This window comes from Nelumbo lutea, chromosome 1 (assembly GCF_056320005.1).
Source record: "Nelumbo lutea isolate HS-2025 chromosome 1, American lotus-T2T, whole genome shotgun sequence".
In the NCBI taxonomy this organism is placed as follows: Eukaryota; Viridiplantae; Streptophyta; class Magnoliopsida; order Proteales; family Nelumbonaceae; genus Nelumbo; species Nelumbo lutea.
In genome coordinates, this window is record NC_142684.1 from 206,746,692 (window position 1) to 206,772,759 (window position 26,068).

The following is a 26,068-nucleotide window of genomic DNA, read 5'->3' on the forward strand; positions in this document are numbered from 1 at the left end:
CACTACCCAGTAAATTGCTGCCTTTCCAAAGCATTTTCCCCCTTTTCTTTGGTTGCCTCAAGAAGTTAGGGTTGGAGAGACCCTCCACATCTTGGGATGGGACACACCTGCAATCAAAATGAGAACAAAAAAACTCCCAAATTCTAAGCACAAAAGGACAGGAGAATAGTAAATGAGATAATGTCTCCCTTCAACCTTGTCCATTTTATTTCGAAGTTTCTTTCTTCTAACCCTTTGAATGCCTTGTTAGCAAATCCCCCACCCACACCCACACCCACACAAAGTTTTGCTAACCTCAACTTCTTTAGCCACTATAACATCCAAATTGATTGACCTGTTTAATGTATGGGTATTGTCCAATATCATATGGACCTCCTGTTCTTCATCAATTTCAGGTTCTAGCAGTATTACTGATTCTTTTTCCCCTCACCATTCAGTCACATTTTATGCTTCTTTTTCCTTTCGTTAAATTGTGCAAATGTTCCTTTTGGCAACCCATTATTTATCCTTTCCTCTCCCCCTTTTCAATCTCTATTACTCCATCCAACTCAACCCCACCTTGTACAGGCACAGCCCCAAGAATTATTCTGCCATGTCATTCTTTCCTTCCTCCCCAATCACTAATTTCTCAAGAATCTCACCACACTCATCCTTCTGTAACTCTTCTTGAAACTTCCCCATTTGATTTACCTCCCTTGATTGCCTCCTCTATATCTCTTCCTAAAACTGATCTTCACTAAAATCTTGCCCTAAAAACATATTGGTAGAAATCCATCATGAATCTCACCTTCTCTGATCAAACCACAAAACCTGGATCTTTTTCCCTTGATGCTATTGCCTCCCTGAACTCCTCTTCTTCATTGGAATTTTCCTCAAGCACCTCAGCTTCATCAGCTTGGACCAACTACTATTATTCTTCCCACCATTGCAATCTATGTACACATGTACGGTGATGCAGTCTTGCTTCAATTTTCCTTTTTTTAAACAAAGCCTTCACTCCCATCTATACGTCATTAAATGTATGGTTGGCTAAACCCAGACCTCCACCGGTAATTTCACCACGTCCACCACATCCCAAGTTCTGCTCCTACCATCAAATTTCAAGAAATTTCCACATCAATTTTCAATCTCCCTAAATATGAGCAAACAGCATGAGTGAACCGGGATGCCCACCGCTCGAATCCAAACTGAGGGGTGTATTGCACAATTTTACTTGCATATCATTCTTTACACAATAGTCAATAAATCTTTGATTGTTACTAATCAAAGAGAAAAGTTACAACAAGCAAAGTCCAGATACACATCCAACCACATAAGCTGCAATAGGATCTTAGAAACATGCAAATTCACTGAATAGATAGTATGAATTACAAAGTTAAAGAAAAAAAAAGGAAGAATGAAGAGAAAATGGAATTCATGGAAAGTCAAAAACATAAACCTAGATTGAATTGCCCAGTTCTCACTTACCACCAAAATCCGTGAACTCTCGTGGCAGTGAAGATAAAAAATGCATGAGTATCTCAAGAAGCACATCAGAGGGACATATCATGGAACAAGCAACCTCTAGTACTTTCTCACAAACTGAGCACCATCACAAATACCAGAATTCTCAAGTCAATTTTACTCTAAGCAATAAACTACTGCAATACAACAGTTCAATTAAAAAGAAAACAAAATCTAACCAGATCATATATCAGAGACCTCGAAGACGATAAATAGGATTAAAATGTTGTTTGCTGTCTTCAATAATAAGCCTCAGAGCATCTAATAAGTCTGCCTTGCAATTGCTGAGCACACATTCTTCAGAAGAATCTGAATCCACTTGCGCTGTATTAAAGGAATCATTTTCACACAACTGTGCTTCCCTTTCACAAGGTGCCTCAGCTCTGCAAGCAGCTGAAGCAATGCAAACAGAAAGAGCCATTAATCCAGCCCTCCCAAAGGACTCCACTTTAGCAACAGATGCTAGATTGAACAGAAATGCAACCAATTCCCTGTAACAAAACAAAACAACTCCCCTGTGTCAACTATTAGACAGTGTATGCCCTTAGCTCCAATCAGCATGATGTACATTATGACATTTATTGTAAATGAATAAAGTACATATTTGATTCATGTTATTATGGTGTGTTTCTGTGTAATACCCTTAAACTGGGCATATATGAGACTCGTGTTAGTTTAGAACCTTCATAGCCGTTGGATAGATCTAGGGAGATTTATCCTGCAAAGACTGACACTGGTGTACTGCCAAGGTGAGACTTGAGCAACATGCAATGTGGGTTTTCTTGAAACCTTGAACCGGACCAAAATTCCAATATTGCCCTGAACCTTTGAGATAGATGGGCAAAACTGGAATGTTACACCTGACCCCTTGAGTCGATTATGATACTGCACTAGGTGTCGGATTGGGCTGTCTTTGATGTGCCAACCAGTGGGATCCTTAGGGGGGGTCAAAACCTAGCTATGTTGGGACAGTCCGAGAATTCATCTGAGTGGGTGATCATAGTGACAGGATCAGCCCCTTTGTCGGACAAAGTGAACAATTGGGGATGCACTCTCTCTGATGGAAATCTAAATTGTCGACAGCTGATTTCAACCGTTGAAATTTGTTTTTGCAAAATATATTTATATAGAGATATACATATATATATTATGGTTTCAAAATGTTTGCAAAAGGTTTTAATTCCCGGGATCCATGTAAGTGGAGAGTGCAGCACTGTACCTTGCAGCCGAGGGAGAGGCCCTCTCTTGTCGGGCAGTGTTTGATCATTAAGGGCTGAGAGGTTAAGTGTAAGACCATTGAGGGTTAGACCTAATGGGATAATCTTGCATATGCCCGCAGTCCTTGGGCCTTCATAAGATGGCTGGACCAAATGACCATTTAGTGTAAATGTTGGGCCCATTAAGAGCCCATGGTGATGGACTCAGGGGTTCACTGTATTCAGTAGTGAATTCGACCAGGCCTTGTAACAGAGGCTGAGCTAACAGACCAAATGACCATTTAGTGTAAACGTTAGGGTCCCACGCCATACAAAGAGAGCCAAACTAGCAAGCATTAAAAGGAAGTGAGCCTGAAAGCTTAAATGGGCCTAAAAGCCCATTTCAAACTGGGTTAATTGGACTAATTAAATAGGGGCAGATCTAGGTTTGGATTAGGAAACTCCTAATTTGATTAGGAATAAGCTGATTTTGAACTGCATATAAGATAAGGGATTATCCTTATCACTTAAAGAGTCTAGATCCAAATAAAGATTTGGATCAGGAACCTCCTAATCAGATTAGGAGGTTGTCTCTTTAAGGTTATAAATAGAGAGCAGGGCGGACGTGAAAAAGACACCAAACACAACACAGAGAGAAGACAACTCAATTAGACTGATCTTGCCTTTAGTTCTTTTTCTTCCTGCTCTTGCTGCCCTACCATGTTCGATCTCCAGTTCTTGGATCTGATCAAGATTTTATCTTGATATTGTTTCTTGCTGGAAGAAACAATTTTAAAGTTGTGCTCACTACCCCATTCGATTCTTGCTGAACAATCACAAGTTCTTGGTGAAGAACTACCTGCTAATCCTGCCTCATCCTAAGCTATGTCATCTTCAGTGGAGGGAGGATTTGGTAAACTCTTAGGGCGTGAACACCTACGTTGGGAGGAGCTTTTTGCGTGGATTCCGTATTAGGTATATCCCTCCCTAATCTTGGTTTCAGATTTGGTCCGGTTTGGTTACAAGAACGAACCTTGAAAATGCAATTTTCTAAATTGGGAATAGGATTCCCAGAAGGGAGTAAAGAAATTTTTGAAATTTTGCCCAACCTTCCTGCAGGGTTTGGCCATCCAAATGATGGATCTCCCATCCCTATCATCAACTACTTCTCTGTTTCCTCCATCATTATATACATGCTCTAGCAATTGAGTGGAAAAAAGTGCAAGCAGAAAACCACTTAGTGGCCCAGAAAGATAATAGTAGCTAAATTAGTGTAAAAAAAAGATAACCATCCCCTATTCCAAAAGCTAGTATCTTTTATGATTAAAGAAGTGTATGAGAAAAGAGGATTGCACAAGATGAATATAAGAGCAGAGGAAGAGGAAGATAAGAAATCACTTGAGAGAAAACAGACTCAAACCGAAGACCACCAAGCTAACAACAAGACCAAATACTCCAAAACCTGACAACATAAAGCTTAGAGTGACCACACCATGAAGCAAACACTCAACTCAATTCAGAACCAAAGACAAGACTTAACAGAAGAAGAAGCATAGAGACCCCCAAAAGATCACCCTAATCCTCCTCTTCAAAGAGTCCCTCCTGTCCTGTATCATCCCCGTTCCAAATTTCTCCTCCTTAACCTACTATTACCTTCTTAGACCTCTCTTCCCTCCTTTTCCCAAACTCCTTAAAGGCTTCTCTAGCAAACTCCTCTCCTCCCCAAAAAAATAGCCCAAGACCCTTGCCTACTTCCTCAACCCCTCATCTCCAAAGGACAACTCCTGAGTCCCTCCTGTCCTGTATCATCCCCGTTCCAAATTTCTCCTCCTTAACCTACTATTACCTTCTTAGACCTCTCTTCCCTCCTTTTCCCAAACTCCTTAAAGGCTTCTCTAGCAAACTCCTCTCCTCCCCAAAAAAATAGCCCAAGACCCTTGCCTACTTCCTCAACCCCTCATCTCCAAAGGACAACTCCTGAACTTCAAACTCAAGATTCAAACCCTCCCCCGTCCTTTCCCCTTCCAAAATGAGAGTCCCAGACTTGAGATTGGCTTCAATAGAAACATAAGCCTCCTCATAGCTTCACTCAGACTTCAGCACCTTTGGCTTCCTCCCTCTTATCTTAAAAACCCTCTTGTATCTATTCGTAGGCCCTGCCCCTACTAAACCATCCTTCAACCACAAGAACATGTGAAGAGACTTGGCTGAATGGACCCTAGTATCTTTTCTTGTAGTATGTTTTATTTATTTGTTAGCTAATGGGCCCGTTATTTCTTTTGCCAGTTCTCTTTATGTTACTGCCTAGCTAGCCGCCCACTTAAGGGTATACTTGTAATTATGTTAAGATTGAAGTTTAGTAAAAGGATTAGAGAAGGGAGGGAAGAGACATCCGAACTCTTCTTCTTCTTCCTCCTCTTTTCTCCATCTTCCTTCTCTTGTACTGTTGTTCTCTTCTTTTCTTCCAATTTTTTCTCTAATTTTTCCCAAGTTTACATCAGATTTAGAGGACTGATTTACAACTTGGTATCAGAGCAAGTTTCTTTCTTCCTTCTTTTCTTCTTTCTCTTTTCCCATACACCCTTCGATTAAGAGTGTATGGGGAGATTGGTTCTTTGTAGTCTAGAGGATCTTTGGCCTAGTTGGTAGAGGGTTTGGAGAGTGTAAATCTGGTCAGATATTGCCACGAAGTGGTGCTGTATTGTTTCTACCCAAAACCCTAGCCGATTAGAGATTTTCGAAGTTACAAGTAAAAGTGAAGCTTTGGGTGTGGCGCTCTGTGCTTGGGAGGTGTCTTTTAACTTCTAAAAGAGGGTGGTTCAGGTTTGGAAGAGATTGGAAAGCTCTGGTAGGAGCGGCTGCATCTTCTCTCTTTCTCCCCAACAGCCGGACGCAGTGAAACCCTAGTTTTTAAGCATCTAGGTATTGGTTTAACTTCAAGTAAGTTTATAAGGACCAAATTTCTGGTTTTTTATTTTCGTTTGATTAATGGAGCAATAGAGAAGTGAGTTCAAGCAGGTGTCAGTTTCTAGGCTTGGCTCGGTAGATTCCGTTTTGACTGGTGTGACCACAATCAAGCTAGATGGGACAAATTATCTTGCTTGGGCACAGTCTATAAGGATTTTATGTCTATGGTAGAGGAAAATTAGGGTACCTCACAAGCAGTAAAGTGAAACCCGAAGAGACAGACCCTGAATATGAGAAATGGATGCAGGAGAACTATACTGTCATAGGATGGTTAGTCAACTCTATGCAGCCTCATATAAGTCAGCACTATCTCTAGATGTCATCTGCCAAGGAGATCTGGGACAGTGTTACTAAAACTTATTCACAGAAGTTGAATGTGACTAGAGTTTACAAGCTGAAAAGTGATGTGAAGAATCTAAGACAGGGGGAGAAGAGTGTGGCAATCTACTATTCTATACTGAAATACTTATGGCAGGAAATTGATGTTATGGAGACAGTTGCATGGGAGACTAAGAATGATTCAGAAATGTTTAGGAAGTTGGTGGAAAGAAACATGGTGTTTGAATTTCTTACTGGACTCAACCCTAAGTTTGACACCATTAGGCAGAATATTCTAGCCAAAGATGATGTTACTCTTGCCCAGGCATATGCTATGGTGAGCAGTGAGGAGAGTAGGCGGCAAGTTCGATTATAGAGTCCACCTACAGAACACTTTGCATATGCAGGAATAAAGCCAAAGGGTCCAACTGAGAAGGAGCAGGTATGTGAATATTGCAAGAAACCGAGGCATATGAAGGACACTTGTTGGAAGCTTCATCCTGATCTTCTTCTTCTTAACCGGTTTAAGAATAACAACAATTTTAAGAAGGGCAATCAGACAGGAAAGCCAAAGACAATTAATGTTGCCACAGTACCGGAAGGAGGAAGTAAGGAGAGTGAAGAGAAGTCGCCATTGAATAGTTGGCAGCAATGAAGGCGAACTTTGAAAAGTATGGTAGGCTGTTAAGTCACTTAGAGGCTACTGTTTCTACATCTCACTCTTCAGGCAACACATCATCATCATCAGCATTTGCTCACTCAGGTATTCGTGCTTTTGCAAACCATGCTTCAGTTTCAAATAATCATAGAATCCCTTGGATCAAATAATCTAACATTTTCTGTTCATACCACCTTCTCTCTGGTAAAGAGAAAACATCCCTTGTTGATGGGTTCCTTGCTCCCATTTCTGGCAAAGGGGATATTGAAGGGATAGGATATCCATCACATGGACGCCCAAATCTTGCGGAATGGACTGGGCGAATTTCAAAAATTTCTCCCATCTTTGCAGGGAATCAAATTCCCTATTTTAGAAAAACATATTTTTCAATGATCAATCTTGAACCATTAACCAAACCAGATCTGAACCAAAAGGAGTAGGAGGGAGGATGTACCTAATACGGAGAAACAATATCTCCTAATGGAGGTGTTCACGCCCAAGGAATGATCCAAAGACTACTCCCATTGAAGATGGCGCAGTATAGGATGAAGCAGAATCAACAATGTTCTTCAAAAGAACTTGACCCTTCGCAAGAATCAACTGGATGGCTTGTGAGTACAACTCCAATCAATCTTTTCCCAAAAGATTGATATCAATATCAGATCTTGATTTCTCCCAAGAACTGGAGATTGAACTGGAGATAATGGCGGCAGTAGGAAGGAGATAGCAAGAGAGATTTTGCAGGGTGCAGAATTCTCTCTTCTTGTGATTTCAGCTCTGAAGACAAGAGTTTTTGGGTTGCATATCTAAAGGTTGTCGCCCCCTCCTCCTTTTATAGATTTAAAGGGATCAGCCCCTAATCCTATTAGGAGCTGCTGCTCCAAATTATATTTGGATTAGAAGTCCCTTTAAGTGATAAGGGATAACCCTTATCTTATCTGCAGATTAGATCAGCCATCTCCTAATCTAATTAAGAGGCTTCCAGATCTAAATCTTATTTAGATCTTGGACTCTCTAAGTGGATAGGGTCTAGGCCCAATCCTATGAGCTGATCCACCTCAGAATTCGCCCCTTTTAATTGACTGATCAAATCAGCCCAGTTCAAAATGGGTTTAAGGCCCAATTAAGGAAATGTACTCACTTAGTCTTCCAAACTGTTGCCCAGTTGGGCTTCCTTGTATGGCGTGGGACCCAAACATTGATCTACACATCAGCCACATGGGTTCAGCCCAGCCTTTGTTACAAGGTCTAGCGGAATACACTGTTATGGACAGTACACCCCCTGAAACCCATCTTATGGGCTCTATGGGCCCAACACTTACCCTAAGTGGTCCCTGGGCCAAGCCACCTTGTAACACCCAGGGACGGTGGGCAGATGCAAGATTAGCCCATCAGGTATTATCCTCAATGGTCTTACACTTAACCTCTCAGCCCATAATGATCATACACTGCCCAACAAGAGATGACCTCTCCCTCGGCTGCAAGAAACAGTGTTGCACTCTCTGCTTACATGGATCCCGGGAATTAAAACCTTTTGCAAATCAATTTGAAACCATAATATATATACTTTTATATCTCATATAAAATATATTTTGCAAAACAAATCTCAACGATTGAAATCGACTGCCGACAGTCTTGGTTTCCATCAGTGAGAGTGCATCCCTGATCATTACCTTTGTCCGACAAAGGGGCTGATCCTATCACTATGATCACCCACTCAGATGAATTCTCAGACTGTCCCAACATACCCAGGTTTTGACCCCCACTAAGGATCTCACTGATTGGTATATCAAAGATAGCCCAATCCGAAACCTAATGCAGTATCATAATCGAGTCTAGGGGTCGGGTGTAACTTTCCAATTTTGCCCATCAATCTCCAAGGTCCAGGGCAATACTGGAAATCTGGTCCAGTTCAAATATTCAATTAATCCTACACTGTAAGTGCCTAGGGTCTCACCCCGGCAGCTGAGACAAGCCACCCCAACCGACTTGGTGGCACCACAGTGTCAGCCTTGTCAGGATAGGTCTCTCCAGACAGACCCACTGGCTGTGAACATTGTAAACTAACACGAGTCTCATTAAGTGTCCAGTTTAAGGGTATTACACAGAAACATACCAAGGGAACATGAATCAAATATGCACTTTTATTCATTTACAATAAACTCATAAAGTACATCATCTTGATTGAAGCTAAGGGCATACAAAACTGTCTAATAGATATAAAAACCTTTGACACCCTTTATTTATCCTTTGTCCTTCATGTCCCTAAACTCAATACAAGTCTTTTATCCATTAGTAGCCTAACTAAATCCATGAACTGTAGCCTAACCTTCTTTCTCACTCATTGTGTTTTTTAGGACCTACAGTCTCAAAGGATGATTAGGAGTGGCCATGAGGCAAACGGAATATACTTGCTGAACACACTTGATAGTGCTCTTGGACCACCTCATGGAGTTGCCTTGGAGTCAGTCTTGTATGAGTCTATTGACAAAATCATGTTATGTCACTTTCGGTTTAGTCATTTGTCTTTTTCTGCTTTAAGTCATTTATTTTCAAATGTGTTTAAGGGAGTGTCTTTATCAAGTCTTCATTGTGAGTCGTGTGAACTGGCAAAGCACTGTAGACAATCTTATTCAGTAAGCAATAAAAGATCTATTTCTCCTTTTCATATTATTCACTCTGATGTGTGGGGGCCATATCATTTGCCTACTATGGGGGGTTACAGGTACTTTATCCTTTTTATTGATGATTACTCTCGTTACACTTGGATTTATCTCATGAAATCCAGGGATGAAGTACTAGCTATTGTGCAAAAATTTCATGAACTCATTCTTACCCAATTTAACACCCGGATCAAAATATTCTGTTCTGATAATGCTAAAGAGTATTTTGAGAAAATCCTCTCAACCTATCTTGAAACTTTTGGGGTTATTCATCAAAGTTCTTGTTCCTACACTCCACAACAGAATAGAGTGGTGGAAATGAAGAATGACATGTGGTTAAAGTTGCCAAATCCCTCCTTTTTGCATCCCATGTTCCTATAAAATTTTGGGGAGATGTTGTCCTTACTGCTACCTTTTTGATTAATTGTATGCCTTCCCGAGTTCTTGGCTTCAAAACCCCCTTTAGCCTTCTCTTTTTGGATGAGGATCTCTTCTCTCTTCCTCTCCGTGTTTTTGGGTGCACTTGCTATGTGCATCTTCACAGCCATCAAAGGCACAAATTTGAACCTAAGGCTCGTAAATGTGTTTTTCTGGGATATGCCCTCACACAGAACGGATATTGTTGTTTTGATCCAGTTAATAGCACTCATTTTGTATCTCGGGATGTCGCATTTGCTGAGTCTACTCCTTTCTTTGGTATTCCTCCTAGGGGGAGAAATATGAGGAACCCTTTGCTATGTCTCCAACAGTTCCTCTTCCTGTTCCTTTTGAGTCATCTCATGAGGTGTCCACTTCTCCCACTAGGCCTACCTCTAATATTCCTATTCCTCCTCCACCTCATCCTCCTGTAATTCCTCCTCATCATATTCTTCAAAGGTGGTACCAAAAGCACAGATTCAAACATGGGCAAGTTGTTTCCCCTCCTACAGAAGAGCCTCTTGCTCCTCCCATCATTACTAAGGTAATAGGCCAGCCTTCCTCTGACGCAACTACATCCTTCCTAGACCTTGATCTTCCTTTTGCTCTCCGCAAGGGCAAGTGGAAGTGTACAGCACATTGTATCTCCAAACACCTATCTTACAGCCTTCTATCTTCTACCTACTACTCTTTTCTTGCTTCTGTTTCTTCCCATGTGATACCCAGGTCTGTACCAGAAGCCTTATCTAAACCTGAATGGAGGGATGCTAAGATGGCTGAACTGGATGCATTGCATAAGAATCATACCTAGGATATTGTTGACTTGCCTGAAGGGAAGGAACCAGTGGGTTGTAAATGGGTATTTGCCATTAAATATCACTCTGATGGCTCTGTTGAGAGGTTTAAGGCCATGTTGGTTGCTAAAGGCTACACTCAGATGTATGGTATTGACTATCTTGAGACATTTGCTCCTATGGCTAAGATGACCTCAGTCCGGGTTTTGTTATCTCTGGCTGCTACTTTTGATTGGCCTCTCCACCAGTTTGATGTTAAAAATGCCTTCTTGAATGGCGATCTACATGAAGAGGTCTATATGTCTTTGCCTCCAGGGGTGTATGGAAAGGAAATGTAGGGGAACATGTGTAAACTGCAAAAATCTCTTCACAATCTCAAACAGTCTCCTCGGGCTTGGTTTGAGAGGTTCAGGGCTGCTCTTGTCTCATTTGGTTACACACAAACTCAAACGGATCATACCTTATTCTTGAAAAGAAGTGGCTCTCTGGTGACCTTTTTGATAGTCTATGTTGATGATATTGTGGTCACGGGTAATGACGCTCAAGAGGTCAGTAAACTCAAAAGATTTTTTAACTCTGAATTTGAGATCAAGGATTTAGGAGATCTCCGATATTTTTTGGGCATTGAAGTTGCTAGATCTAAAGATGGTATCTTCATTTCTCAACGCAAATATGTCCTTGACCTCCTTGCTGAGACTGGCAAACTTGGTGTTAAACCAGCCTCCACTCTTATTGATCCTAATCACAAGCTTTCTACTACAGATGGTGAATTTTTATCTGATAAGGGAGTGTTTCAGAGACTACTTGGGAAGTTGTTATATATTTGCATGACTCGGCCGGACATTTCCTATGTAGCGAGTGTTATTAGTCAATTTATGCATTCTCCTAGCGATACTCATTTAGCTGCTACAGAAAGAGTTCTGTGTTACTTGAAAGGTACTCCAGGGAAAGGTATTCTATTTGCCAAACATGGACACATGAAGCTGGAAGCATACACTGATGCTGATTGGGTAGGATGTATTGATGATAGGAAATCCACCTAAGGTTATTGTGCTTTGGTGGTAGGGAATATTGTTTCATGGAGGAGTAAGAAACAACCTGTAGTTGCCAAATCCTCTGCTAAAGCCGAATATAGGGCTATGGCACATGGTGTGTTAAAATTACTGTGGCTACGATCCCTTTTAGAAGAATTAGGAGTTGACTATGAGAAGCCAATGATGCTCTACTGTGACAACCAAGCAGCCATCAATATTGCACATAATCCTATTCAACATGATAGAACTAAGCACATTGAGATTGATAGACATTTTATACGGAAAAGAGTTTCCTCATGAGAAGTTTGTTTGCCATTCATCACCTCAGAAGAGCAACTAGTTGATATTTTGACCAAGGGAGTTCCGAGAGGGAAGCTGACACACTATATAAGCAAGCTGGCCATGATTGACAATAATGCTCAGCTTGAGGGGAAGTGTAAAGAAACTGGGCTGAATGGGTCCTAGTATCTTTTCTTGTAGTATGTTTTATTTACTTGTTAGCTAATGGGCCCATCTTAATGGGCCTGTTATTTCTTGTAATTATGTTAAGATTGAAGTTTAGTAAAAGGATTAGAGAAGGGAGGGAAGAGACATTCGAACTCTTCTTCTTCTTCCTCCTCTTTTCTCCATCTTCCTTCTCTTGTATTGTTGTTCTCTTCTTTTCTTCCTCTTTTTTCTCTAATTTTTCCCAAGTTTACATCAGATTTAGAGGACTGGTTTACAACTGAACACTTTATTTACAAGCACTACATGAGAAATATTTGAATCCCATGACTTCTTAGCTTTTGGGATAACACTATCACTGTCAGCAAGTCTCTCTCCCCTATCTCCATCCTTCAACTCAGGTCAACTCCTACCCTACCAATCAGATTTCTCCAGAAAATTACGGTTTCGGGCAACGCACTTGAATCTGTCAGGAGGATGACAAAACCTGTCCCCTTCTCTCCAAAAACCACTAACAACTGGGCTAAAACAGGTTTCTTTAACTATTCATCCGATTCAGTTCTCCATACACATTGTGTATGGGAAAAAAGAGGTGAAAAGAGAAGAAGACGAGCCTTCTTTGATACCAAGAAGAAAAACAGCCTTTTGAAATGAAAGGATTGTTTAAAATGTTGCAGAGAATCAATAGAAAGTAGCAGAAATCAGGTTTCAAGAAGAGAGAAGAGGAAGAAGAAGGTAGCGACAACTAGGGTTCAGAGAGAGATTTTCGAACATAATCTCCTCTTACACCCCTAATCCCATTTCATTAAGTTAAACTTTAGTAATTTACAGAGAGGCTCCTGGTTGGGCATAAAATTAAAAACATAACATAAGAAAAAATAAGGGCCCAGATTAAAGCCCATTACAGCAAAGAACATAAAAAGATAAAGAAGGATAAACGGCCTATGGGCCATTCTGCCCATCTTCTCTACAAACATGCAAGGTCATGTTGGGCTATCACTGGCTAAGATGGGCCAAGACGAGCCCACACGAGCCGTGGATTGCTAGCAAGTTGGCCCCAAGGGTCATGTTGTGCCTGGCACAGCCATGGGCCAAAAACAATCATCCCAGCCTGGCCCCAAGGGTCATGTTGTGCCTGGCACAGCCTGGAACTATTGCTAGCAAGTTGTTCCAACCTACAAGTGGTCTGACCCATTTTACACATCTATGTCGGGGGCTTAGGCAAGGCACATACTAGGCGTGCCTTTTAATCACCAATCCCCGTTATCCCCCATCAACTCCAAAACCTCCCTCACCTTTCTAATAGCCACCTTACAAGTTATAACAAGGGAAAACTTCTTAAACTACCCCTAAGGTTTAGGAAATTGACTTACTATACCCCCACTGTTTTGAACAATTATCGCACAACTCCCTTCCCGTTAACTCTCCATCACAAACCGTTTACACGTACTTCACGTGTTTGATTTAATGTTATATTATACCCAAAGTACCCTTTAATGGTCGAAAATTCCCTTTTCACTTACGCACAAAGAGATGAAGACCAACACCTGTTATGCTGGTTCTATCATTGGTAGTCATCAGCAATAACACAGGGTCTGGTGTAGATAAAGACGAACCTCAGCGTGCACATCAAGAAGTCGTGTGAATAGATCATTCATCAATCATTGTCGTCGTCTCTCCAAATTAGAATTTAGAAATCCTTGAGAATCTTTCAAACCTGTTCTAGGGTCACAAACAACACCATCGTGAGCGGCCCCTGCCATGATATTCTAGGGATGATCTTGTACGAGCATACAGCACCATCGGCCCCTCCGCCCTCACTATCTTCAATGCGCAATCTAACGCGTCGGAGTAAGGCATTGGCACCCCTACCTCCACCTTCATGTTCATCACCCTCGTCTTGACCACATCCACCGAGTTCAACGCCACTGCAGCCACAAACCCCGCTGCAAAACTCGTTGTCACGTGGGTCCCAAGCCCATCCCTCATCAAACAGTACCCCAAGATCAACTCCTTGATCTAATTGTATGATTCCAGTTGCAATGCAGTCACGATCATTGTGTGGTTCACTGTGAGAGACGATCCGCGCCATAAACTTGTGAGTCCCTCCTATTTTGACATTATCGTGATGGCATCAACTACGCTCTTGTAGTTGCATCGTTGGACAGGGGAAGGTGGCCATCGGCCTACATTCGAACCATGGCAACATCGACTGGGTTGCTGACGGCCGCACCAATTCCGCTGGTTATCAAGCCTGCCACTATCTTGTGCACGAAGGGCATATTTGCCCGAATTAGGGTCAGACCATTTTTGCTTCATGACATTGTAGAGATCCATACGCATGTTGTAGTATAGTGTTTGTCGCAAGATAGTAGCCAAAACGCCAAAGAAGAGGGCAGCAACGCCTTTTTATTTGAACAATCCGAATCCCAACAAAGATAGGGCCGTGTGAAAAGACCATTCAAGGCTGGAAATATTGACGGTAGGATTTCTAAATTCTAATTTGGAGAGACGACAGTAATGACTCACTGTCGCACCGCTAGACGGATGTTGTAGCGGTTATCGTTGCAAGTGACGATATTCTTCACTCCAACAGTGGCATATGTTCTTCTCTACTTGGGAACATCTCTACGCCTGTTGTGTTAAATATAAGGTCAAATAGTAATTTACTATTTGGCACCCTTTCTTAATGTAAGGGTACAAACGACTTTTCGTATGTCTCCTTTATGATTTAACGATGGCGAAAATTGTCAGAAATAGTAGGGGTGCTTTAAGACAATACTAAAACAGTAGGGGTGTAGTTAGTCAATTTCCTGAACCTTGGGGGCAGTTTAAGAAATTTGCCCTTATAATAATTCCTCTTGGATTGGATTTTGAGCAAGTATGAAACAAGATTCACCTCCCCAACCATATTGCCACCTTTTATCACAAGAAACAGCCTTTGTTAACCAACAAGTAACCTTCTGCTTCTGCATCTAAAAAAGGATTAGACCATGTTCAATCTGAATTATCCACCATAGCTCTCATAATTGGGAGCCCTATTGCAATCTCTCCAACCATAGAGGACCCAACCATAATCCGCTCCCAATTGAAATCAAAAGGTCAAGGTAACCCATGAACAACAGCAAGTCACCACACCCCATTTCAGCAAAAAATAAGGCCTTCAAGAAGCCCTCTTTTAAGGATACTGACCTCTACAATGTCAAAGCCCAGTCACACTACAAGAGGGTAACATCCAAGGACTCCACATCAATCTCTGTCATCCATTACTGTTCTGGTTCTAGCTTTTGGTTTTTATATTGTCAAACGCCAACAAATAAAATTTATTAACGAGCAAGATAATGGGATAAAGTACATTTAAAAAGCTAGAAGGGAACTAAACCATACAACCAAGTTATCAGGCAAGACACTCAACAACCCAAGAAGAGGCATTGGTCCCATGCCTTATTAATAATAGGCCACTACTAGTATACAAAGAGCAATAAAAGGTAATTTAGAAATGATAAACAATTATAGAAATGTAAAATATATAAGAATCTAGAAAAAAAAGCATATCCAAAAACGGCTCGAGCCTAGGTCGGGGTGCAAGATGCAAGCCAATGTGCCTAAGCATGACTGAAGTGTACCTTTCAAGTTTGAAAACACTTGAGCCCCAACTAGGGTGATCATGGACCAGGCCGGGCTTCCAGGCCTATACCCTTTTTATTGGAGACAACAACTTATTACTTTCTATGAATTTATATATTACAACGTTAATTGCCATGCACCCCTCTTTAGTAGGTTAACCTTGGCTACCCCGCCCCAAGTAAATATAAGCTTCCAAGCATATGAATATATTGTCTTAAATACATATATAATATTTTATATTATATGAAATATATCATACATATATATTATACTTTATATGATAAAATATTGTATATAAAATATATTATCTGTTTCATAATATATGTATGATAAAAAAAGGGCAGCCATGTTCACGAGGCTCCCACCAATGCAGGGTCTAGGGAGGGTCAGATGAATGCAGCCTTACCTACAAATACACAAAGACACAAAAGATGTGTCCTAATATTTATTATCTAATATAATATAAAATAACACACGTATGCATATATGAATATAGGGTACATATAATACATAAATATACTGCAAATCGGCCAGGCCCAAGTTGGATCACCAGAACAATACTAGATTGCCAAAGCATAACATGTAATTTTACATTTTCACTAGAAATCTAGGGCATTATCCAGAAATGGCAAAAAAAAAAGCAAATCAGAATACATAATGGCAGTATACCTCCCACAAAGATAACTGGAGAACTGGCAGAAAAAACTGGCTGCACCTTCAATTGTTGTTGAAGAATAAATTCCTTTTACACCTAAAAAATAAGATGCAATATGTATATTAATGTTAAGGTAATTTCAATGTGGCTGCATGTGAATTGAATTCTTAAATAAGAATAAAAGGCAAAATAGATGATCCAAAAGCCAAGAAAAAGTCTGAAGTTCTGCACACAGCACAAGATATTCCATCAGCTTTGGAGCTGCAACATTTAGCTGCCTTCAAAAGGATTTTAGTCAATAGGAGTGGAAACACCACAGGCCAGGCTACCTTGTCACCAACGATCAGTAACTTCCTTTTTTTATAGGTTACCACAGCCACACTATGTTTATGCTAGTAGTGCAAATAAAAAATCAATGTAGCAGTACAAATATTTATTCAGTTAAGAACAAACCAAAATCCTTGTGGTGCACAGTGTCATTCAGTCCTTGTATGAAAGGACCGAGTACAAAACTTTTAGGCACTAGTTTAGCCCATTCCCCATGATTCTTCCAATCAATGCCCAAAAATGACTGCATGATCAAGCACCTAACTGCGGTGAAAAAAAAAATTATTAGGAAAAGAAAAATGTCAGAAAGAAAAGGTGGAAGAAATATAATAAAATAATAATAAAGGAAAATCCTAATTTGACACCATTATGATCCCAACACCAAATGACAGTCATACCTTGAGGATTTTCATGGCAAAAGCCTCGCTCCCATAAAACTGCTAACCAGCTAAAGATTCCCTCTAAAGTTTCCATCTGGAATTGGTAAGATCCTTCAATTTTGGAGTTCAGTGAATAATCATGTGGACAAGAAAAATGAAGCAGCAATGTTATCTGGAAGAAATAATTAGATCAGTTATCAACATTTTGCAGACAACAAAAAGATAATATAAATTAATTTAGTTATGCAATTTTAAATGGAAAAATGATACACTGGTAGTTAATTAAAGCATTATATGTCAAATCCCATCGAAATACTGCCATAAGAATGATAATAAAGAACTAAGATCTTAAACAAATGAAAGGTGCTTTTGACTGTGAAGAAGCTGGAAATTTTGCAAAATTTCTACCTCCTTTTTTTATTGGTATCAATCAATGAGATTTTATTAATTTTTGTAAGCAGGTGTACACATTTACAAGTAAATAGAACAAAGTAGACTAGAAATTTACTATATACCCCAAAACAACTGATAAATTATGACCCCCTTGGTATCACCCCCAAAACATTTCTGATTTACTAACCCCTTGCCTATCTAGTGAATCATCCATGTTGTTTGTACAACTAGGAATCCACTTGAAAGTGGCCAACAGTTCTTCAGCCAATACTCTGACTTCTCTTAATAAGCATCAATATGTCCATGTTCCCAGAGTGTTACACCTTAACCAGCCCACACAATTGAAAATTACACCTACAGTAATTCAGATAATGCAAGAAAAGAAGAAAAGAGAGAAAGAGAAAGAAGAAGAAAAGAAGTTTCAAGAATAGGTTGTGGAAGAAGAAAAGAAGGATAAAGAGAAAAGAAGAATTCAAACCTCTCTCTCTAGCCCCCTTTCATCACTTTTATAAATAATTCTAAGTCTGAGTACAATTACTTGGATGCCCTTAATGAGGCGGCCAGCACTAAAGAGATAATTAAAGAAAATAAAAAGAGGCCCATAACAAAGAAACATAACTTTCAAACACTACTTAAAAGAAATAAAGAACACTAGGGCCGATTCGACCCATTCTCACTACACTCCCCCTCAAGTTGAGCATAAATGTCAATCATGACCAGCTTGCTTACATAATGTTGAAGCTTTGCCTTTGGGACTCCCTTAGTTAAAAAATCTGCTAGCTGCTCTTCTCATGCAATGAAAGGTAGGCACACCCCTCGAGCCACTCTCTCCCGTATAAAGTGTCTATATGCCTCAATGTACTTAGTTCTGTCATGCTGAACTGAGTTGTGAGCAATGTTTTTTTTTTCTTTGATAATTGGGTTGTGAACATTGTTAATAACAGCTTGGTTATCACAATACAACATCAGTGGCTTGTCACATGAAACACTCATCTCATTAAGGAGAGATTAAAGTCATGACAATTCAGAAACACCATGGGCCATAGTTCTATACTTTGCTTTAGAAACACCATAGTAAATCATATTTTATGTATATCATTTATGCTTTTTTCAAGGATTTTACCATTAAAACATAAAAAGATACAAGGATTTTATGAAGAGAAAAAGAAAGAGTTTTCTTCTTATTTCTATAACCTCAAAATGGGATTTGGCCCTTGTTCTTTTTCCCTTTTATTACTCACTTTAAAAAGTTTTATTAGTATAAGATTGGCCTTCTTCAGTTGCTAATAATTTTTTGACATGCAATTTCTCTATTGAATTCATATTATGTTATAGTGTTGTGTTTGAAAAATATTAAAATTAATTCATTTAAAATACTAATGTCTTTTAGATATGATGATTTGGGCGGTGTTTGTTATAGCTTCCATTTATTTGATAAACAGCACCATGTCATCGCCAAATCAGCATTTGTCCGATCATGCCGATTTGTACGCATAGGTATTGATAAAAGTTGATCTTCATTTTAACGCTTCCCCCAACGGTTAAGCATTTATTCACCGTTCCGCTGACATGGCATCTAGTTGTCAACCAATCCCAAAAAATGTTTACCAACCACTTTTTTCTCGGTTTTGAAGACAAATCAAGTACAAACATTTATTTAATAAACGGAAGCCATGCCAAACATATACTTGGTATGTTTTGGGAAGAAATTTGTTACTACGAGTAAAGAATATTGCCATTTTTCAATTTAAATGCATGTTGATTGATATGTAAAATTATGGGAGCTAACCAAGAATTTGGTTTTTTACTTTGCGGATTCCTATCACCTAGTTTCTTCTTCTTTTTTTCTTTCTTTCTTTCTTTCTTTCTTTCTTTCTTTCTTTTCAGATGTGTGCCTTATGTTAGAATCATATTTTTCGTTTTATTATCCCATGTATTGCATTGAGCCATTTGTGCTTCCTCTCCATCGCTAGCAGCAATACCACCTCTGACTTATTAATCTTTTGTCGTTATGTCACTGGCATTTGAGAGTATTTTATTGATTCAGTTTGATGCTAAGTGGGTGTACCTTGCTGTTAATTAGAGCCTACTCAACTTTCTTTCTTTTCCCTGAGATCAAGAAGAAGAAAATTCATATAGATATAATAACTTTGAGCTATAATATGTGGAGAAAGGAATTATAGTTTTTTAGACAAATTACAACCCAAGAAGCCTTTTACTAGCATTTGTCTCATCACCGGTTGGGAGGCAAATTAGCTTCAAAATAGAAAAAATATAAGAACATTGGCATGGATGATATGGTAATTGGTAAGGAATTGTAACATGATAGCCCCTCTTCATCCCGTACAGAGATAGTCAATAAGCAATGTTACCCCCCAAGCCCATCAGAGACAAGGATGCATTTAAAGATCATGAAGGGACTATAGTCTTGGTATATTCAAAGCCTATTGGAGCATAGACTCAATGAGGGCTGGAATAATTCACTTCTTTGGGAGATGGAAATACCAAATTTTCATTCCATAGCAAATGGGAGACAGAGGAACTAGAAAAGATTAATCTATGTTTTAGAGATAGATGGTAATGAAATTACAGATCAAAGGTAGACTACTAAGGCCTTTGCTGATCATTCTAAATCAATTATTCAATTTATAGAAGGCCACTTAATGAGAGATGGTTAGTTGATGGGCTGGATTGGGATAAGTTAGATGATCAGCAAGCTCAATTCTTGGAAAGATAGTTTGAGGAAATTAAGGATGCAGTGTTTACCATGGATAGATCTAACGCTCAAGGCCCATATGGATTCACAATGGCTCTCTAGCAGGATTGTTGGGAAATCAGTAGGAAGGATTTGGTCGAAGTGTTTGAGGAATTTCGTAGGAAAAGCAAAATACATGCAGGAATAAACTCCGCCTTCATTACTTTGGTGCCAAAGAAGTCTAATGCCAGTCAACTGAAAGACTTAAGACCAATCAGTCGGTTACTAGAATTTATAAAATCATAGCTAAGGTATTGTCGTTGAGAATAAAAAAGGTACTACTTTCAGTTATCTCTCAATTTCGGGGAGCTTTTGTTCAGGATAGGCAAATTGTGAAGTAGATTCTTATTGCTAATGAATGTGTTAAGGCCCATAAAAGATCAAGAAAAAAGGGGAGTGGTTTTAAACAATCAACTTTTCCAATCCGATCCAATTTGCTAGGATCAAGGGAGGTATCTGAATCCAGCTCTTACCAGATCAAATTCAGATTTGAGTTGGATCCTATCCAACTTATTTGCAGCCCTAACTATTCACAGCACTCTCATCAATCTCTTGCTCATGTCAGGAAGGCCTGCCATCTACTAATAGAATCAGATTTTGGGAAGACATCTAGGTTGGGGAGTCCCCTTTGAAAGATGTGTTTACTTCTGTGTTGCCTCTTTCAAACCTCCCAAGGAAGGCCTGCCTTAGATTTCATTGTATACCCCTTTGGTTGGGTTAAATTGGAACTTAGGTCCAGTAGTCGATCAAGACTACAATCATTCTTGAATTCAAAAGAAAAAAAAATAAGAAATTTCAGAAGAGAAGAAGAGAGGGAGAAAAGAAGAAGCACACGAAGAGATTTTGAAAAGAGAGAGAGGTTGATCAGTTGATTTGCTAACCCACTCTTAATATTTATATATGTTGACTAATTGTAAAATGGCTGAATTGCCCTTATTGCTTACATGGCAAATAAACTAATAATAAAGCTGAAATAACAAACTGTAAAAACAAACTGAAATAACTACCAACTAACACTAACGTAACTAACAAAAATAAATAACAAAAAATATGCTGCCATACGAACACAGTGGGGACCACAGCAGTGGAGTCCACATCAGTGTTCTCTACATTCCCCCTCAAGTTGGGAATAGATATTTGTCATTCCCAACTTGCATAGGTCTGCCTCTAACTTCTTCCTTGGAACAGCCTTGGTGAGAAGATTTGCGAGCTGCATGCTGGAGGTGATATACGGGAGACACACTTCTTGAGACGAAACCCCTTCTCTGACAAAATGCCGGTCGACTTCGATATGCTTAGTTTTGTCATGTTGTACCAGATTATGAGCTATATTAATAGCAGCCTGATTATCACAATACAACATTAAGGGCTTCTCATAAGCAATACCCAACTCCTCAAATAATGACTTCAGCCATAGGATTTTAGCCACACCATTAGCCATACATCTATATTCAGCTTTAGCATTAGAACGAGAAACAACACTTTGTTTCTTACTCTTCCAGGAGACAAGGTTACCTCCTACAAAGGCACAATATCCAGAGGTAAACCTTCTGTCATCAACACTCCCAGCCCAATCAACATCTGTATAAACCTCTATCTTCATGTGATCATTATTCTTGAATAATATACCTCTACCTGGACATCTCTTCAAGATGCTAATATCCTCTCAACTGCAAGGAGATGAGTAGTTCTAGGAGAGTGCATATATTGACTGAAAACACTAACTGCATAACTGATGTCCGGTCGTGTGAGACAAAGATGGAGGAGTTTTCCCACTAACTGTTGGAACATAGCTTTGTCTTCAAGTGGCTCTCCACCCTCTACACCGATCTTGTGATTCTGTTCAATAGGTGGATCTGCAGGCTTAACACCCAACTTTCCAATTTCTTCCAATAGATCTAGAACATACTTCCTTCGAGAAATAAAAATCCCATGTTTAGATCTAGCAACCTCAATACCCAAGAAGTATCGTAGCTCTCCCAGATCTTTCACCTCAAACACTTGATGAAAGAGTTGTTTATGAGACACAATCTCACTGTTATCATTCCCTGTCACTATAATATCATCCACATATAGATAGCCGAATTTTTCAAGGGCTTGTCTGAATCTATCAAACCAAACTTTGGGGGACTGATTTAATCCATACAAGGCTTTTTTCAACCGACAAACCTTCTTTCCTGTCTCTACATCATAAAATCCAAGAGGTAACTGCATGTAGACTTCTTCCTATAAGTCTCCATTGAGGAAGGCATTTTTAATATCCATCTGGACCAAGGGCCAAGAGCAACTGGCTGCAAGGGATAACAAAACTCTAATAGTGGTCATCTTTGCTACTGGAGCAAAAGTCTCCAAGTAGTTTGTACCATAAGTCTGAGTAAATCCCTTTGCAACTAATCGGGCCTTATACCTTTCAATGGAACCATCAACATTATGTTTCACAGTAAATACTCATCTACATCCAACTGTTTTCTTTCCTTTAGGCTAGTCAACTAGCTCCCAAGTATTATTCCTCAGAAGAGCATCCATTTCAACATTCATTGCATCTTTCCACTCAGGAACTAACAAGGCTTCCTGCACTGTTCTGGGAATAGGAATATCAGCAATGGATGTGAGAAAGGACCTGTAAGAGGGGGACAGGCGATCATAGGACAGAAATTGGGAAATGCAATGAGTTGTGGATGTGGTGCAACGTCGTTTGCCTTTACGAACTGCAATGGGGAGGTTAAGGTCATCCAAAGGAGGTAAAGTAGCAATAGTGGAAGGTATCTCAATGGGACCTGGATCTGATAAAGGGACTGTGGTACCTGTGCAGAAGGAACTGGGGCTAGCCTGGACTGCTGATGACCGAAATCAACCAGCCTCCACCTCCTGTGATACTCTCAAATCCTAACACCTCTGATAACCCCCCCCCATTACATCCCTCATCACTCAATGGAACAGGTAAAGGAACTTCTGATGAGTTAACCCCACTCTCACTACTCTCCCCCTGAGGAGAAACCCTAGGGTAATAGGGTACCTCCTCAAAGAAAGTAACACCATCGAGACAAATCTCCTCCCAGAAGTAGGTTCATAGCAGCAATAACCCTTTTGAGTTTGGGCATAACTAAGAAAAATGCATTTGGAGGCCTTAGGATCAAATTTGGAACGATGAGGTCCAAGAATCTGAACAAAGCAAGTACAACCAAAGGTTTTAAGGGGAACAGTAAACAATTCTTTATCGGGGTATAGAAGGGTAAATGGAGGCTTCATGTCAAGAACCCGTGAAGGAACTCGATTAATGAGATACATTGCTATAAGAATAGCATCTCCCCAGAAACGAATAGGCACATTGGAGTTAAACATAATGCTTCTAGCCACCTCCAATATGTGTCTATTCTTCCTCTCAGCAACCTCATTCTGTTGTGGTGTATAAGGACAAGTACTCTGGTGAATAATCCCATGATCAAGCAAATAAGAGGCTAATGGATTGGTAAAATATTCTTTCGCATTATCGGATCTGAAGATTTTGACTTTGACCCCAAACTGAATTAAAATCATCCGATGAAAGATCTGGGTCAAAGCATGAACCTCATCTCGAGAGCGCATAAGGTAAACCCAAGAAAAATGGGTATAGTCATCAACAAACAACAAAAAATATCTGTATCCCCTCATAGAAGTGATGTGATACGGGCCCCAAACATTGGTATGCACAATATCAAAAGAATTACTACTTCTTTTATTACTCAATGAATAAGATGTTCTACAATGCTTTGCAAGCTCACAACTCTCACATCTCAAATTTGACATCTGAACAAACTCAAACAAATTTGGAAACAAACTTTTCAAAGACTGAAAGGATAAATGACCCAACCGATTATGGCAAAGCATAACCTGACTAACAAACTGAGAAACAAAAGACTTCCTATCTTCACGATCTTCCTAATGAGAACTCTCTCCAAGCAGATAGATCCATTTCGTCTCACGGCTAGTCCCAATCACCTTCCTTGTCTCCAAGTCCTGAAAAACACATCGGTCAGGGTTAAAAGTTACTAAACAATTCTGATGTTTTGTAATACTACTGACTAAAAGCAAGTTAGTATCAAGCTTAGGAACATGCAGAATTGAAGATAAGGAAATGGTATTAGACAACTTGATGTCTCCCTTGCCATAAATGGGAACAAGGGAACCATCAGCAATGGACACTTTATCTCTACCAGAAGATAAGTGATAGGTAGTGAATAGTGATGGCAAGCTAGTTGTATGGTCAGATGCACCTGAGTCTATTACCCAACAATGTTTAGTGCTACCTGGAGCTAAAGCATGGTAAGATGAGGCCCGAGTACTTGAATGAGCAAAGGCTGATGTGGGAGGAGTTGATGGTGGCTGAAATGATTGAACTGAATTCCCAACTTCCTTTTCCAACTGAGTTAGGGCAGCCCGAACAGCAGCTAGGGTGTCTAGAGGCATGCCTTTTGTGCCCGATGAGGATGCAGAATCGGTATTAACAACCATATGAGCATTACCCCTTTTGTTCCTCAATTTTGTTGGAACTAGATGAGGGTGCAGCTTCCAACATGTGTCTTTAGTATGCTTAGGTTTCTTGCAATGTTCACACACTAAATCCCGCTTATCTTCCTTCTTTATATCCCTCTCCGTATCACCCCCAGACTTAAGTTTAACTGCTGCCAAGGCTGGTGGGAAGGGCTAATGTTGCATCATAACCTTTCTCCTAACCTCTTCATTATGCACCAAGGAGTAGGCTTGAGATAAGGTCACACTGTCCCTTGTTAGTATTTGCTATCTCACAATATCGTAGTCAGGATTTAGACCAACTAGGAATTCAAAAACCCTATTAGTTTCAACTTGCTTTCTATGAGTTTGTGCATCCTTCTGCCTTTCCCACTAAAGTGTTTCTATGTGGTCAATTTCATGCCACAAAGATTTCAAGGTAGAAAAGTAAACCGAGATTGGTTTCTCTCCTTGCTTAAGGTTGTAAACCTCACACTTCAATTCATAAGCCCTAGCAACATTAAGGGATTGGGAGTAAGTCTCTTTCATGACATCCCAGATTTCCTTGGCTGTTTTTACCCACAAATAGTTATGGCTGATATGTGGCTGCATAGAGTTGCACAGTCATGTCATAACCAAATAGTTCTCCTGAACCCATTTGGTATAAGTTTGATACTCCTTAGTTGGTTCTTTCACATCTCCCAACAAGTAGTTGAGTTTTCCTCTACCTCCAATGGCCATCATAGCCGATTGAGCCAATTCTAAGTAGTTTGATCTATCAAACTTCACGATTGTAATCTGAAAGGCATTCTCAGACATGTTACCAGAATTGCTAGTCCCAAAAACACCTTCCCCCTGATTCTTGAACTCCATTCTTGGTTAAGAATTAATAATAAAAAACCTTTTACTATAATAGAAAACAGCACCCAAACAAATGGTAACAGTTGGCCTAGGTCTTCCAAAGAACAAAGAAAACAGAATTTTGTATGAACCAATTCAAAATCTGATCTGAAACCAACAACAGTTCTGAATTTTAGGGTTTTCTCTCAAAACCCTAAAGGAAAAAAACAGATTTTCCAGCCGCACCCCTTAGAATAGACCAATATGATTTTTTCCAAGGTTATTCTCAAGAAAAAACTTACTTTATGAAAGAAAATCTCTGGCCACCACCTTCTGTCTGATGCAAAACCCTAATCTTGAGGATCCGAAGCCTTTTCTAATTCTTCCTGACTAATGAAACTCTCCCAGCCTTCTACATTCTTCTTAGTAGTAACCGCACACTACCAGTAACCTCCAAGAATCAACCGATCCTCCTTCTTTGTTGAAAAACTTCTAAACCTAGGAAATTCTCATGTAGTCAATCTAATTAGACTATCATAAGAACTCCTAGGTCGGCTCTAATACCAAGTAGTCGATCAAGACTACAATCAGTCTTGAATTCAAAAGATA

General features: G+C 39.8%; 1 protein-coding gene and 1 pseudogene across 3 annotated transcripts in view; both read right to left on the reverse strand.

Annotated features, from left to right (window-relative positions):
• The window catches only part of LOC148880596 (tRNA/rRNA methyltransferase (SpoU) family protein), a 127,021-nt gene that overhangs the window by 93,421 nt on the left and 7,532 nt on the right, over positions 1 to 26,068 (reverse strand). For all 3 annotated transcript variants that reach the window (XM_088962550.1, XM_088962549.1, XM_088962551.1), the window contains exons 7-11: positions 17,002 to 17,155; positions 16,730 to 16,867; positions 16,291 to 16,372; positions 1,702 to 1,994; positions 1,468 to 1,581 (exon numbers count right to left, since the gene is read on the reverse strand). In XM_088962550.1, coding sequence (XP_088818676.1) covers positions 1,468 to 1,581; positions 1,702 to 1,994; positions 16,291 to 16,372; positions 16,730 to 16,867; positions 17,002 to 17,155 — 781 coding nt within the window. The remainder of the gene's footprint in view (positions 1 to 1,467; positions 1,582 to 1,701; positions 1,995 to 16,290; positions 16,373 to 16,729; positions 16,868 to 17,001; positions 17,156 to 26,068) is intronic.
• LOC148880598 (mitochondrial uncoupling protein 5 pseudogene) lies at positions 13,685 to 14,455 on the reverse strand (annotated as a pseudogene).